Source organism: Echinops telfairi, unplaced genomic scaffold (assembly GCF_000313985.2).
Source record: "Echinops telfairi isolate 266 unplaced genomic scaffold, ASM31398v2 ScPeMD7_7458;HRSCAF=8496, whole genome shotgun sequence".
NCBI classification, from domain to species: Eukaryota; Metazoa; Chordata; class Mammalia; order Afrosoricida; family Tenrecidae; genus Echinops; species Echinops telfairi.
Window position 1 is genome coordinate 2,481,838 of NW_022111358.1, and position 17,235 is coordinate 2,499,072.

A 17,235-nucleotide genomic window follows, 5' to 3' on the forward strand; every position below is an offset into this window, starting at 1 on the left:
GGCACCATCAGCTTTCTTCACCACATTTAAGCTGAATAGTCTTAAAGCCAAGGTGACATGTAGTTTTTGTTTCGCATGTGTTTATTTAGAATAGGGGGTTTTGGTTTTTTTGTTTGCTTGGTAACATCTTCCGTTGAAATCCTGGCACGAGAGTCATTTGCACTCTAGGCCATGAGTGGTACCGCTAGGTTTAGGGACGAGTTGCAGTTGCTCTCCCTTGAGAGGGTGACATCCACAGCTCTGATGGCGCTGCTGTCATGAGAGAACCCATTCTGGCAATGAGCAATCCCTGGCACAACTTGGCCTTCTGTGCATGGCCCCGGTCAGCGTCAGCCGGAGCATACCTCGCCCCTTCCTGTGCTGCAGCTGCTGCAGACCGTCTAGAATGAGTTTGGATGTTTCCAAGAGCGCGGCGGCTACAACATGAAACCAGAGGCCTGCTCCCCAATGCACAGCTTTCCAACTTTAAGAGAATCCTTTCTTGCTATTACAGAGGATGGCAAATCCACACAGAGAGGCAGAACCCTCCGTATAGCACAGTAATGCCTACTGACTGGATCGCAAGAGCTTCCCAACACCTCCACAACAGTACAGGTCACAGGATGGCCAGTTTGCCCACTTTGCTAAAGACAAGAGAGCCTGGCTTGAGTCAGCAGCATGGCCACATCTGGGGCTGCCTATACGGATCCTTTTCTGTAGGCCCTAGCAGGACTCTTCAGAGAACAAATCTTGTTTTCCTTTCCTAGAAGAGAAAGTGTTCAGTTGAGACAAGAGTTCCACAACCTGTTTCTCTGTCTACACGAGATCCAGCCCCAGCCCGAGTCCTGATGGATCTCGACGGAGACGGCCTAGCGACCAGCTGATCGTCAGGCTGCGTGAAGCACAGGCTCTGGCACGCATTTCCCTGCTGCTCCAATGTCTTGGTCTCCGTGTCTGATGAGACCATCGACACCTGTCTAATTCAATGCTGCATCTTTCCCCAAGGCCTGGCAGGACCCTGTACGGAGAGAGAGCTTGGGAAACACTGGTGGGTCAATGCTGATAAGAAGCCCTACAATAAAATCCTCCCCAGAAGCATGACAAACATGTTCTATTTTCTACAAACCAAACCCGTGTGTGTGCCTATGCACGCCTGCTTCTGAAAGGGTCTTTAAACGGTCTAAAACAGTAACCGATAAAACAGTAGATACCTCTGGGGAGAGGCATTTGGAGTAGCTGAGGAAGGAGAACTTCCTTTTCATACACTGTACTTTCTTCTGTGTGACTGCGGAACGAGCATGGGTTACTCTGAAAAGATGGCTTTGAAAAGCAGAGATCTGTAAGTGGACTCAGACAGCATTTTCCAGAACCCTGGCTAAAGAAGAGATAGCATGCATATGGCATGCAATTCGCCATTCTCAAGTGTTCAATGTGGTGTTTTCAGTAGTCGTAGAATGGTGTGGCCATCACCATTCATTCCAGAACATTTTTCTCCCCTGGCCCCGAGAAGAAACTTAAGACCGGTTAGCAGCCATTCCTCATTTCCCCCGTGCCCGGCCGCTGACGACTGCTCGTCTGCCTTCTGTCGCTCTGCATTCCCGTCCTGGGCATTTCATCTCAGTAGGATCATACAGTAGGGGGCACTTTTGTGGTTGCCTCGTGGCACACAGTGCCACGTCTTCCACATTGCTCCATGGCACAGCTTGCTTCAGTACTTTGTGCGCTTTTTATAGTCAAGAGATACTCCATTGTAAGGCTCTACGCCTCCTTTCATTTCTCTCCTCATCAGTTGGTGGGCACTGCTGGGCTATTGTGAGTAATTCTGCTGTGAACATTTGTGTACAAGTTTGTGTGTAAACAGATGTTTTACATTTTCTTGAGTAGATAACCTGAGGACTGAAGCATATATTGCTGTTGGGATTTTAAAAATAACCTCTAACAGAGAATGTCTAACATAACTAGAAGTTTCCCTTAACAGCTTTCCACTCTAATAGTCTTGTCGTGCCACAAAGACTTCTTCCTCTTACGTAGATCTCTACGCCTTCCTCTACTTGGCAGGATCACTTTCTCTATTAGGCTTCAGCACGTTAGTATCATGGAATGCACTAAAACAGAGTGGAATCGGCTCTTCGGAATTTTAATATGCCATCGCTAACATGAAGCGCTGCAGACACCAGCATGGTCAACCTCATCCAGATGATTCATTTGTGTCTTGTCTAAGATTTAATGAATGGGTCTCTACAAAATACACTGGCGGGGGGCGGGGGGAAGCAGGGAGAGATGACACTGGGGCATTTATAAGCGCAAGGAACCAGGATCATGAAACTAAGGCTAACTCAATGTGCAAACGCTTGTATCTTGTAACTGTAATTCCACTTCTGTTCTAAGACGTGTTTTCAGAGATGTTCATTTCAGTCTTGTTTATAAAACTAAAAACAAACAAACCAAAAAAACCCCGAATGCCTAAAGTTCCAACAAAAGAATGGCGAGGGGAATTTGAAGAGTTTGACTTAGGGTGCTGGTGAAGAACACCCTTGAAGTATCCGTCAGTGGCTCTCAGAATGAACAGATCTGCATTGGAGGAGCCATGGCCAGAAGGTTCCTTAGACTGAGGACAGCAAGACCTGGTCATGCATTTTGAAGACAAGTTATCAAGAGGGACTAGGCCCTAGAGAAGGACGTCGAGCCTGGTACAGTGGAGGGTACATTTAGAAACAGGAAGACTTTCAATGATGTGGCTGACACAGTAACAATGCAACGAGGCGCCCACGCATAGCTGCTGTGGTGAAGACGGCTCAGGACCAGACAGCGCTTTGTTCTGCTGTGCGTGGGGTAGCTGTACATCGACTCACAAGCACCTAACAATAGCTATACATAAATAAGACAAAATATAGATATAATAAAACAGTTCGCACTGAGTGAGAAAGCACTTGCGACGTGACATAGGAGGAAAAGAAACACGTTCATAGTTGCATGTCATGCACAGAAGCACCTGAAGAGAGATGAACTATCTAAATGTAAGAGCTAGAAGGATAAAATTCTTGTGACCTTAAATTAGGCCACAGTTAGCGGGACGAAAACCGTCTGGATGCCAAAGGCCACCCCTGAGAAAGGGAAAGGATGACCCTCAGAATGAAATTGTTTGCAGATTACATGTCTAATAAGGTTCTAATATGCAATATAAACTCTTACCGCTCAACGGTAAGGCAAATCCATCAGTTTTAAAATGGACAAAGAAGTAAAGATTCAAAGGGAAAATCAAGCGCCACCAACCCTATGCTCGGTAGAGAAAGCCTAAGGATACTCCTCTTGAATGCAGAAGCACCACTCTATTCAAGACTGTGCTGGAAGCCCTCGCTGGAGCAATAAGGCAAGAAAAAGAAATAGACTGGTGCAAGGCCGGGCAGTGCTTCACTTTATGCGTGGCGTCACACGGAGCCGGGCTGACTCAATGCCAACTACCAATAAGCATCAGTGAAGCATGGCTACAATAGCGTGGCTACGAAAGGAGGCTCATCAGGTAAATAAAAGGTGTTCTGGTGGCACTGTGATTTAGGCATGGGACTGCTAACCTCAAGGTCAGAGGTTCAAACACATCAGTCACTCCAAAAGAGAAAGATGAGGCTATCAAAAGAGAAAGATGAGGCTGTCGGTCTGCTCCTGTAAAGATTTATAGACTCGGAAACTCTAGATGGCAGGGACTTTAGGTATCAAGTCTGCAGACAGACACCCAGCTCACCTCAAACTCACCCACCCCTCGTCTCTCTACAGCCAGTGTTAAGCTGCTGGAAGGCCAAGATGCAGGCTGAGCAACCCTGGGTGGGCTTCCGTAAGGAGTGACCCTTTCGCAAACACTGTGCTGCTCACACTGCACAGCTGAAATAATCACAACTCTAGCTTCTATATTTATAAAGTCATTTTTTTGGGAAGTTGACTTTTCTTTTTTTATATATAAAGTCATTTTTAAAACGAAGTCCGTCCAAAGGTATATTACAATGACCCCCTGTAAGCCAAAAGAAAATTCTCTACAAAAAGGTAACTATGCAATGGCCCAGAAGAGGGGCGATCCAGATGCATGAAATGTGAAAAATTTTTAAATTTTTTTAAAAGCATTGTAAAAATGTACCAAATTCACCGAGCCAGTTGTAAAAACCTAGCTCAAATTGACTGTGCTTTCAGCGGGCTTGTTCACCTTGAATCCAATCATCGCGCCGCTAATAACGCATCTGAGTGTAGTTAAATCGCATCCAGACGTTTGCTTTTAATTTTAAGGCACTTTAATTTACAGCTATTTTAAATACCTCCTAAAAGGCCAGAAGTTCAGGCCGTTGGCAACACGCAGTGTTGGCAGCTCACTTCCCCAAATAACAGCTTCAGCATTGCACATCACGCTTGCTAGGGCTAGTGTGGTTAAGAAAGCAAACAAACTCTGTCGTTAACGCTCATCTCTTAAGACGCAGCAAAGACAGTGCCTCCGACTGGTCGATCAGGAGGGGCTGAGCTGCGGCGTGCCCCCAGGTGAGCTACTCACCCTCGCACGCTCATCTTCACGGTGGCACTCACACCTCGCCAGTTACCAGGGACTGAGTTAGTTGCAGACAAGTTGATCCGAACTCACGGTGACTGTGTGTGTGTGTTACCGAGAACAGCCCCTTTGGGATTTCTTGGCTGCAATCTTTATGGAAGCGGATCACCAGCTGTCTTCCCTGGTTACCACTGGTTAGATTGGAACCGCCAACCTTTAGGTCAGCAGTCAAGTGCAAACGGTTTGAACCACCTAGGAGCCTTACCAAGGGTTTCGAAGCTTCTAGACATTACAAGGAAGTGGCTGGGGGACAAAGAGGGGATCTAGAGGAGGGGTGAGCAGGCGTCGTCTCTGGTCACCTCGGCTCCTAGGTTGACGCCTATGTGCTCTGTTGTAACTTTCCAGAGGGCTAGCTGGTTTTCTATGAAATCTGGCACTTATAAAAGGGTATCAACATGTTTCTTGGTTCCTTTTGTGGTTTATTCTGGTACCTGAAACAACGGGCGGCCACGAAAGATTTTCAGAAAAGCATATACAAGCAGCAAAGCAGTAGCAGGAGGAGGCCAGAGTCCAAGGAGGCGCAAGTCTCTAGGTAGGAAGCCCAGCAGCAGTTGGAGTTCCTGGCCCGGCTCAGGCTGGCCTCATCCCAGTGCTGTCTGTCGGGAGCAGGGCCAGTGGCCATGACTAATCCATCCGACTCCTGACGCTAGGGTGTATGGGCTGTGGGTGAAGAATGTCAGGCCCCACTCAGCCCAGGGCGGAGTGATGACAGGACCTAGGCTCTGTGGAGACCCCATGTGGTTCAGTACAACGAAGGAGTGAATTCCTTGAGAAATGGTTAGCCGCCCCACTCTGAGATGCACGGCCTTCGCATTTCCCACAGCAGGGCTGCAGTGAAGTCCTGGCTGGCCTTGTGGAAGAAGCCATAGGGGTTCTGCTGCCTCTCTCAAAACTGACCTTCCAGGAAAAACTCTGGAAGGGTATAGAGTCTGTTGTCAGCACTGAAAATGCCACATGGTTGCCTGGGTGTGAGAATTAGAACAAAGAATGGTCTGGAGGAAGATCTGAATGGAAGAAGTTAGAAGATTTGGAGCTGTCTGTGGAGAAGTTAGCTGATGGACTGACTCCACGACTGATAAGGAAGCAACGCACTTGTGACTGGGTGTGTGCAGCCTCTGTCTCCATCGGAGTGAATGCGGTCAAATGACGCTAGCGCATGCTCTAAACATCAGGCACTCCATGCACACTCGTCCATCATTACTTTGCACCTCAGTTCACAGAACTCCCTGGAGTGGGGTATTAAATGTTGGAGTCGCTGGACGGAATCCCCATACCATGGAAGGCTGATGAGAAGTCCAAGCATCCAACCAGCTGGCTTCACGCTCTACCCTCCGTCAAAGGGTTCTTACCAGGGTTCCATCTGTCAGGGTACAGCCGGAGAAGCGTTTCGCAAGGAACCCCTCAAAGTTAGTTGTTCTCTGAATAGCAAAAAGTAGCAATTTCACCTCAATTTCTTTAGCTCTGGTGCGCATGATCTTGGCAAGTTCCGTCCTTAAAAAAACGAAGAGGTAAGAATGCTGTCACATGACTGATCACTCATTTCAGAAAAGACCAAAGAAAACGCTTCTAGCCTACATTCAGAAAAAGAAATGCCGATGGAAGTTCCAAGCCATGAAGGTCATTACCAACTTAGTCTAACCACTGGGGAATGGAAAAACAAATTCCTGTTAAAGTGCATGAAATGCTCGGTGCTTTAGAAAATACATGTAGTCTACATCAACCCACAGTCACAAAGGACAAATTGGCAAAGCCCTCGTTCTTGCAGAGAACTCAATACCCACACCCATCTCTTCAACCAGGACAGAAGCACTGAAAACGCACGTCAAAGGCCGGAACTCCATGGGAAGCGTGACACCCATATGCTGAGGACCTGTACAACTCACCCAAGTGTTCTGCTTCGGAATGTTAAGTGCTTGGGGGGCAATAAGCTCAAGTAAGTTCTGAGTCAGTCCCACATTATCACCATTTTCCCACACCAATGAATGACAAAGGTAGACAAAGAGCGTCTAAGTTTATTTGAGAATTATGTCTCTATGGGAGCTTGGCCAGAACTGTGGCCACAGAGGCTTGGCACAACACTGTCCTTAGCTGAGACACAATAGCAGGCACTGATGCTTATGGGGGCTTGCCGGCTTTAGAATACTCGCAGGCTCCTGCAGGCTTCATTTTTCACATCGTTTCTAATGGTGCGGGACTGTGGGCTACAGACAATGAGCTGACAATTTCTCGAAAATGAGAACTCTTTCTTTGCTAATGAGACCTTGGAAAGCTGACAGCCACAATTGACTTGGCTCATCTAAGAGGTTATCTATCGTTGGGGACCAGATGAACTGGTATCATTAGGAACAGACATTGGGACTGGAGGGTTTCCCAGATCTACTGCCTGGAAACAACTTTTGAACCTTGAGCTGAAACTACGCTGTACAGTCATCTCTACAAACTAAATGACATATTTCACTCAATCACTCCTATCTGCCTTGAGCATAGAGCCCGACTGCAGAAGTCCCTACATCATAAGACTGAAATGACAACGGTAAGGCGAAAGCACAGGTGAGCACTTCAAGGGATAGCGAGCATACATTAATGGTGGCAAAACAACGGAGGCTGGGCTAGTAAGGATGTGACGCAATGTGAAGACTGTCACCATTGTCACTGAACTCCACTTGTAGAAGTGATGGAATGGCTATATTCAGGGGTGCAGATTATCTGTGACAGCAACAGTGTTTCTTAGCCAATCTCTCCTATGACATGCTTTCCCCAAACACATTCACTGAACTCCACTTGTAGAAGTGATGGAGTGACTATATTCAGGGGTACAGATTTGCACTAACAAGGGAAACGTGGTTTCTGAATCTGTGACAGCAACTGTGTGTCTTAGCCAATCTCTCCTATGACATGCTTTCCCCAAACATATTCAAAGAATGCGGCTTGGTTATATTCTCTATGACCTTCAGCAAGACAGCGGTCATGAATTGTGCTAAGGTTGAGTTGGTTGAGTGATGCTCAGACATGGCCTTTTGAGTTTTGTGTTTACCCAGAGCATCTACAAGATCCTTAAAGTAGTTAGTATCCTTGACCCGACCGACTATCTAGCTAACAAGTCCAGAAAGTAAACTGAGGATGGAGGTCTTTGTGCACTGCACCCTGACATGTGGAACACAGATGCAGGGGCAATGATTCACTGTACACAACTCTGGTGACGACTCGTGAGTTGATAAAGCAGGAAAGAAAGGCTGTTGGAGACAAGGGATACCCCAAAGGAAAGCCCTGAGCAGAGGGTGGAGCTAGAACTGGAAATGAGGAAGCTGTACTCCAGCCAATTAAATGAACCCCAGAACCGGTGAAGAGTTGGAATCTAACCTTGTGACATGACAAAATTCCACTGCAATCCTCTCGGTCATGGACCACTCACGTGGAAACATCCGACCGTATTTCTCCTCATAGTCCACAAGCTGGCGCTTTATCCAGGCATAGCGTCTATCGATTTTGTCCAACCAGGCAACCTTATCAAGACAGGGAGACAAAACCCGCTCCAGTGCTTAGAAGTAGCATCAACAGTTCAAGGCAGCAAGCACAAACAGAACCCAGAGATAACCAACCTCTCCGGTTCTCACTGTTTCCCAAAATCTGACAGCCCCCCGTGGCTCTTAACCTGGGGAACACGGTTGGGCTTCTGTGAGTTTCCTGAAACTGTATGCAACATTTATGTACAGGGGCATTTTTGAGGGGAGAAGATCTAGAGTTTTCACTGATTTGTCTAAAGGGCCAGTGACCCCCAAATGAATAAGAACCAGTACACTGTGGCCAGCCCCAAAGTAGGGTTCGGGGTTCAACAATCAACACTTTAAGACAGTAATACTCCTAGAGCAAAAAAATCAGTAGGCTTAAGAATATTCATTTTGCAGAAGAACAGCTGACATCGGATAATACTTACGTCTTGGTTTTCTTGAAAGAGCACTAGATACTCTGACAGATGCTGCTTAATAAACTTCTTGATAATTTCCTGTTTGATTCTAGGGTCCAAAATATTAGCAACCAGGCACGCATCTCTTAGGACATTGCTGGGTCCTCCCGGTCTCTGGTAAAACAAACAACACGAAGCAGCAGTTCGAGAGCCAGAAGCAACCTCTAGAAGCCCTGGCTGCAGACAGCTGCTGCTGCTCGGTGCTCTATCTGCTGTTATCACTCCCACTCCCCTGACACTCATCCTTTCTAACGGTAATGACTTGTTCCTCGATGAGCGCGTCGCTCTTGACATATCCGTCTTAACATGACAGCTACTCTGTCAATCAGCCACGAGACATTTTGGAAAAGGAGCTCAGAAGTGACCACGGGATACGGTGTTTTCTGAATGCCCAGCCAAAAGCACTCTGCTGCGGGAGGGCTCTGGAGGTCAGAGGGACGCCCGTCTCGCTCCACATGTGCTTCATTCCTCTGACCGTGACTGCTAGGACTGCTGGCCTTACACCGACATTTGTGGTGACCCTTAAAACCGAAAAACAAAACAAAACCAAAAAAAGCGAAAAAACAGGTTGTAAGCCACCAGGTGTGTTTTTCTGGTAGGCAACCAACCAGATGGGCAGCCAAGGTCAAACATCATGGTACTGGCCTCCTGGACCCCAAAAAACAATGGGAGGCTATAGTGGGGCGAGAGTGACACCCCATAAAGGGAAGACCTTTTTCTTACAGAAAGCAATCCAAGCTGGCTGCACCTTTCTCTATAGTAAAGCACTGAATGCACGTGGCTAGCTGAGCGGACTACAGTACAAAGAACACCCGAGAGCTACTCTTGGTTTGTCTGACTAGCCGAGCGGCCTTTGGCAGAGCAACTCAGCCCTGTCTGAAAAATAATGGACTTTAACTCAAACTCAAATTCACTGCTCTCAATTCTGACGTAGAGTAACCCTCCTGGACAGACTAGAACGTCCCCTTTGGGTTTTCAAGGCTGTAGATCTTTAGGGGAGTAGAAAGCTTCATCTTTCTCCCGAGGAGTGACTAGGTTTTCAAACTACAGACCTAGCAGACAGCAGCTCATTGAGTAGCCAGTACACCAGCAGAGCAGAGCTCCTTGGATTTTAACTTAGTGATAAAGAAGATCTTTCCAGATCTTTCAAGATTTTGCCCCCATCAATTCTGGTCAATTCTATTCATCTCAATGGAAGCTCAGGGGTTTCATAAGTGTGACTTGAGTTGCCCGAGACCCACACTGTTGAAAACGCTGGTCTGCTCCAGGTTGAACGGCTGGCACGCTCCTGGCTGAGCACATTAAGTGCTCTGCTCTTGCTACTGGATGGAAGTGCTGGATATGAGGATGCGTAGCAGCCAAAGCCTATCAGTTCTGACCTTTTCATTCCAAACAGGCCGGACTGCGTTACCTTGGATGATTTTAGTCTTAGTATCTTGACTTCCTTTTGTGAAATAGGAACAGTAACACAAGGCCTTTTGGGGGGAAAAAGTCAATTACCTGTAAACATGGGGGTGAGGAGGGGCAAGAAAATTCTTTTAAAAACATTAAGTCACAGAGCCAGATAAAGGCAAGGAAAGTTGCCGAAAACCATTTGAACTTCATGTGGCTGGTGGAGTCTGGGAAAAGGTCGAAGGTCAGACACGGGCAGACTCCTCCAAATCATAATAAAAGCTAGTTTCAGCCACATCTTTCCAAAATGCTTTCAAACTAGGATGGGACAGTAGGGAACTGTGAAGCGGATCTGGGCTAAAAAGAGTCTAGTGTGTATGATTGTGAACACCCGCACAACGACTTCTGATTTCTCTGCAGAGCAGTACACAGAAGTCAGGGCTTCCCAGCAGCCAGGCCCAGCAGTTCTACCCAGTGAGGACGAGATGTGAGGCCCCCTGAGAAAGCTGCTTACCACGGGCCACGCATGGCACCTGAGCACATTATCATCTGGAGCAGGCTTCTTACAGAAAAGGCTCTGCCACAGTTCGGGCCACCCCTCCTGCCTGCTTCCTCAGTTTCTTGTATGGCACGCAAAGAGAAATGATTAGGATATTTCCAGTTACTGAATTATAGGCCAGGTCCGGGAAGCTGGCCTTGCCTTAGTAAATGAGCCTGGCTCCCTCACCTCCACCCACCAAGTGCAGAGAGAGGGCCGCCTGCCCACGTGTGCGTCCTTCCGGTCCTTCTGCCTTCACCAACCCCTTCTGCCGAAACAGCTCAAAGAAACGGGGTGCGGGGGTGCTTCTACAGGTTCTCCCCACCCTGACACATGCAAAGCATCACGATGACAGCTGCTGCTATCTGAAGGCAGCGCTACAAGCCGTTCCCCAGGCACATGACAGACAGGTTGTTACAAGAGAAGTGTAACCAAGCGCTGTGGGCTTTGCAGACACAGCACAAACAGCGAGGCAACCGAAGATGGGAAGGGGCAGCAGCTCCAAAGAAGGAGATTCTGACTGAAATGTGCGGCTCCTAACTGTGTCAGTCTGAGAATTACATAAGCCCGGACATCCTCCCGTCTCCTTACCACTCAGACCAGGAAATTATGTAACAATCCCCACGAATGATGGCTTGAAGATGCTTTTGTTTTGTCTTAATACAGCCATGTGGGGAGACAATGGAGTTTACAGGCCTGACAAGATTTGGGGTCTGACACCCGTTACAGTTCTCCATAACACAGCTCTCTATGTGACGCTCCAGAAACGCAGATGAAGAACGGGCGCTGCTTCTGGGGGACATTTCCTTAAGGGTGGTCTCACTGGCCAAACCTGCCGGCAAACGCTTTTGGAATGAGAAATGGTCACCGTAAACCCCCAAAACCAAACCCACGACCACCGAATCTGACTCAGAGTGACTCTGCAGGACAGAGAACTGCCTCCCCGCCCCAGGCAGGGTTTCAACGCTGTAATCTGGACAGAAGCTGACTGCTGCTTTCTCCAGTGAAGTGACTCGTGGGTTTGAACCGCAGTCTGTTTGATCCCCAGCCAAACGCTTTAGCCACTGCCCCACCAGGGCTGGTGAGTATGGATTTGGCCAGAGTGGTGACAATGTCTCAGGACTGGCGGGAAAATGCACAATACCTTGGTACCCTGGGAAGGAAACGTTTCTTCGAAGTCGGCCAGGATCTGCTGTCCTAGCTCGGTCTGGGCAGCCTTCACTCTGTGAGGAAGAGAAAACAGCTGATTTTCATGGGCCCTGCACAAATTAATCACAGTCACAGGGGTCCTTGTTGCAATCTTTAGGGGGTCATCTGGGAAGGTGGAAAGCTTATCTCGCTAAGATAGGTCACCTGGTAGTAGCAGGTTGAGGGCCAGGACATTGGCATCTGATTGATTCCCACAACGGATATTCTAGCCCTCTCCTAGGCTGCCAATCATGTGATATGAGGGAGCATGTGCTGATCTCTGTAGAATTTGGTCAGAAGGTAGTTCTGTAGGAGGGGGAATGCCATATGCGAACACCACAAACGACAAACACTGTGGATTACTGGTCTCACTGCCCGCACCTTGGAAGCACACAATGAGAAGAGGGCTCCAGGTTGTTTCAGAGTTTTCATTTTTGCAACCCAGATGCCAGCATCAAGGGCATACCATTTTAACAAATGAACAAAAAGAATGCTTTCTAAAATCAAGAGATCCTCTCGATGACAACTCACAGGGACACCACCCCCCACCCCCCATTCTAGGGCCTCTGAGGCAGTCATATGGGAACAGAGAGACTCGCCTTTCTCCCTAGGAGCCACTGGTGGGTTCGAACTCCCGGCCTTGCGGTTAGCAGACCAAGGCCACCACACAACTACTATGCCACCAGGCTCTGGGGTTAAACCACAAAAGGAGCTGCCAATTTACAGTGCAGGCTGCTGAATGGGGTTACTGAACTCAGAAGATGGTGGATCTGAAGCCTGAGGGTGGTGAGAACGGAACGCCATGGTTTGTGTGTACACTGAGAGCTCCGAAACATCTGACGGCTACAGCGACACAGAAGTGGCTCCGAGAGAAAGAAACTGCCGGTGGGCCCCTCTCCTGGTATCCGTCGTGCCTTGTCCACAGCCCGCTGCACACAGGGAGCCTTGTCCACACAGGGCTAGCGAGGGACTCTGCGGCCTTGTTTGGGCTGCTCTGAGAGAGGCACACATTTTATCTTTGCTGAAAGCACCATGAAGTAGTGTGCTTCCTTTCGCGGTCTCCACCCTGTGACTTTGGAACTCACTGTGCGAAGTAGAAACAGTGAACAGCTCAAAACCACAATTTCTTTTCTTTCTTGGCTCCAAGGCAGTGCCTGGCAACCTGCTGTGATTTCCAAATGAGAGGATACGCAGGAACCGAGAAGCAGTCCGGAGAGTGAGTGCTTTTGCTTGCTTGTTGGGGGTTGGTTTCCCCTGTGGCACAGTTCTCATATGGCCAACTCCACATACTTTCCAGGGTTTCTCCACTGCGTCAGAGCTCCCTGAACCAGTCTCCCAGGTGGGTCTGCAGTCGCTAATTCAATCTTCCATAGTCAGTTTCGAAGGAGGCCAGAGATGACGGAGATAAGAGGCTGGAGGGATTAGTCCTCTAGATCTAGAATTACCACAGGCAGTGGGAAACATTCTTTGAGTGTGAACTCTGATAGAAAAGGATGTGTTTTTCTGAAAATACAGCATCTTGTGACTCCCACACAACTTACCTGGAAGATAGCAACCCTAGATGTCTGGTCCAAGCCAGGGCTTCCAGGATAGGAACTGGTCCCTCAGTTCCTGTTCTCTTCCTAGAAGCTTACCCAGGGAGCCCCGAGTTTCCTCCTATGCCATGAGGTCCATTTCTGCCCAGGAACTCCCACTCTGCGACGACAGCTCTCCAACGGTTCTATTCTCAGGGATCCTGGGCAAATCGACGACATGGGTGGTCCCAGCACCTGTCCTGACCTGTCCCTAATCTCAGATTCCTGCTGGCTCTGAAGAGACCAGCACCTGTCCTGACCTGTCCCTAATCTCAGAGTCCTGCTGGCTCTGAAGAGACCTCTGGGACCTACGCTGGGGACTGGCATTGAGAGCACAAAAGAGAGGGTGACACAGAGGGCTCTGCCTTAAAGACCCCCTTGCCATGTTCTATTTTCAGTCACCCATTGAGATCTTCCACACTTAGGCCACTATTAAATGATGTCTGATCACAAGTAAGTCACCTCTGTGAGATGGGCCTCTGTCATCCTACTTGTGAGACAAGACTGAGGCTGGTGCTAGGAGACCTTCGGTATCTTCTGATGACAACACTAGCAGAAAGCAGTGTCCAAATCTGATAGCTCATTAATGGTGGGGCCAAATCCAAGCTTAGTTTTTGAGGTGTATTTTCAGTGACTCAGACAAAATAGCAATTAATTCCCTGATACACCTGACTTCTGGAATCTGGAAACCCTCGCCACAATCCCACACTCTTTGGGGACAGGGTGTGAATAGTAGCTTCTACAATCAACTGCCTGAACAGGATGTTAGAAAGAACATCATCTTTGGCCCCGTTGCTTTAAATTCTTTCCTCTTCTACCATGAAACACAGAGGGAGAGTTCAGCGAAGACTTTATCGGTAGGGCACCTACATGAGCCAACCAGCCATGATTATGACCTAGCTATTCTTAATGAAAAGCTGCCTACAAAAACCAAAAACACCGTAAACCTACTGCTCCATAAGGTTTCTTTGACTACATTCTTCAGGAAAGACGTCCTGGGCTACCATGTAGGAAGGCTGACCATTTCACGTCTGGCCCCCTCCGTGGGGGCTCAGCCACGTGTGCTCAGAACTGGCCAAAAGCTTTCCTAAGGAGTGGTAGCCCAGGAGCAGGGAATTCTGAACGTTTTGGACAGCTGTGGACAAAGCCCCTGACATATTCAGTACTTCATGAATGTCAGGGAGAAAACCCCTCAATCGCTCACGCATGCACTCGGCCTGCACCGGACTCGACGTCTGGGTTACTCGGATGCTACACTTCCAGGCAGGCGGGCTCAAAAAAGGAACTTAACCTAGAATCTTAGCATGACTTGGTGGAATGCTGTTGAGATCACTGAGTACAACCCATTTACTTTGGAAGCTTAGAAGGAGGCTCAGGAAGAAGCGGGGAAAGTGTAGAAGCCACACAGCTGGTCAGATCTCAGCCAGTGCCTAGCTTCGTCCTTCGTCCTTTCTCACTAAGCCATGTGACTGACCTCAGAGCTTAGAAACAGCCTTGAAAGCTAATGTTTTCGCCTCAGAGGGAGCAGAAGAATTCTTCTACCCTCCCTTGGGCGATGTTGACTAATTTGCTTTCATGGGTACACTCGAGCCAGGAGGCTTTGAAATATAAAGATGATATTTCAGAAAGAAAAGGAGGAGAGGAAAACAAGGCCCTCTCAATGCTACATTAAACATGTATGCCTTTCCCAGAAGGGTAGTTGAAGGAGCAGCCCCGTTCCAACCCGAGCCGGTGAACTTCGTATTTCAAAGTATACAGGCAAAGGTTTTCAAAAACAACCTTTGTTATGATTTCTACAATTTATAGGCAGTACGCTATTCAATGAGAGAAACGAAAACAACGTATAGGGTGTTGCCCTCCTGCCTTCTCCCCTCGCCCCAGACACACAGCTGTTTCTATCACTTCCAGCTGGTTCTGCTCTCATTATGTAAACACCAGGGAGGAAAATTCATCAGAGATGATGCTAAAAATAAGAAGTCAGTACTTTCCCCAAACTGTCAGTGCCTCTTGAAACAATTGTAGTTAGGCACTGACAGGAGGGTTTTCCTTCTTGTCCTTTCAGCGTTACTTGAATAGCACACAATCGCTAGTCACCGACCCGACCGTTTTGCAAACAGTGGTAATGAGCTAACTGAAAAGGCAGTTCTCCCGTGTTCACAGCACCCCATCCTACAGAGCCTGTAGGGGCAGGGCAGACTTCGTCCTGCAAAGGGGAATCATACAACAAGGGACATCCTGAGGTGGTTTCAAATGTACAAAACTACCTCTCACTTTGAAAACAACCTTTTTTTTTTTTTTAAAGTGAAGAGCCCTAACAAAGTATATTGTCTTCTTCTTTGCCCAACCTCAAGTGCTCTCTGTCAATCAAATTAGTCTGCCAGGTTCCTGCCAGCATCCCAAAGCCCAATCCACTGCCAGCCCAGCCAGTCAATTCCAACTCATAATGGTCCTATACCGTTTCCGACACTTAGTAAATCTTTTTTTTTAAATCATTTTATTAGGGGCTCATACCTCTTATCACAATCCATTCATACATCAACGGTGTAAAGGACATTTGTACATTTGTTGCCCTCATCACTCTCAAAACATGGGAGCAGACAGACTCGTTTTTCTCCCATAGAACCACTGGTGGGTTTGAACTGATAACCTCGCAGTTGGCAGCCCAATACTTACCCAACAGTGCCAACAAGGCTTCCTCCTGCCAACAATAATGCCCACTGATTGGTAACCAACTTCCCCCATCCCTTATCTAGTCCTGGGCCGCATGGTCACTGTCTTGGTAAGGTCCTTATCATTTCTAGTCTAGATCATAGTCCTATCTTACAATCTATTGTTCCTATCACCCACCAGTCTTTTACAGAAAATAGCTCAGGTCATGTCCCTGTTTAGATCCTCCACTGCCTAAACAATAAAAATAAACTCTTAAGCATGGTATATAAAATCTGACCCCTCTACCCATGTAGTCTTATCACCCTCTCAAACCAAACCAAACTCACTGCCATCGAGTCGATTCCGACTCAGAGACCCGTCGAGTACTTCCCAACGTGCTCTAATGTTCCCTCTCTCTTATCGTCGACATGGTACACGTCAACTTATCATGATTCAGATCAACACTGAACTCTTCTCTCAGCCCATGAAGGAGGAGCAATTCCTCTTCTGGGAGCTTCCTGTAACCTAACAGTAAATACTAGTGTTATTGCAAACATGGTTGATTGACTTCCTCATCAGTGTCCTTCTTCACCACACAAAAGTGGTGAGCTCCCCGTGGACCGTGAGTCTACATTGCTTCTCTCTGTGCCTCTGAACCCCGGCACAGGGCCTGGGGCAGAGAAGGCTGAGGTTAACGATCTAACAGGTAACTAGAGGAGAAAACAGAACTAACAACAGTGAGCACAAAGACAGAAAATATTCTGAAACGGACGGTGGCGAGGACTGCATAATTTCTTCTTAATAGACTTAGACTATTGTATGATGTGAACTACATGCCATTAAAACGTTTCTCTGTTTTTTTAAGGAGAAAATAACTGGATGGGAAAAGAGACCAGCTACAGATCATCACAACTGTAGGAGGCTATGGCCCTGCCTTCCTCTCTCCTGTGCTACACCCACTGAGAGAAAGGCTGCCTTCCCATCCATCTTGCAGCTCGGCACCGCCTGCTTACAGCTTGCTTGGCCTGCTGCAGTCCCTCTCTGAATGGCAATCAGCCACCTCCAAGTGTGAAGGGCTTCGGAAGGACAAGGAAGGGTGGGGACTTCCCGAGCACTCTGCCAAGCTCCATTCCGACATTCCTTTACAGACTTCGGCACCTCCACTGTAAGATGGCATAGTGACCACTGCTGCCACCTCCCCTTCCTGTGCCAGTCATTAGAATCACGAAAAGATTTTAAATAAAAATCCAAGGTGTAAGGCATCATCAGAACAAAAAATCTTACCATAGTGAACGATGGGGGGAGTGCGGAGTGGAGATTCAAAGCCCATTAATAGGCCACTGGAGATCCCCTTGCAGAGGGGTCT

General features: G+C 47.9%; 1 protein-coding gene across 1 annotated transcript in view; it reads right to left on the reverse strand.

The window, feature by feature from the left end:
• VPS53 (VPS53 subunit of GARP complex) overlaps positions 1-17,235 on the reverse strand; it is a 139,494-nt gene that overhangs the window by 72,026 nt on the left and 50,233 nt on the right. Inside the window, exons 8-11 of the mRNA XM_013005825.3 lie at positions 11,603-11,681; positions 8,499-8,642; positions 7,925-8,067; positions 5,914-6,055 (exon numbers count right to left, since the gene is read on the reverse strand). Coding sequence (XP_012861279.3) covers positions 5,914-6,055; positions 7,925-8,067; positions 8,499-8,642; positions 11,603-11,681 — 508 coding nt within the window. The remainder of the gene's footprint in view (positions 1-5,913; positions 6,056-7,924; positions 8,068-8,498; positions 8,643-11,602; positions 11,682-17,235) is intronic.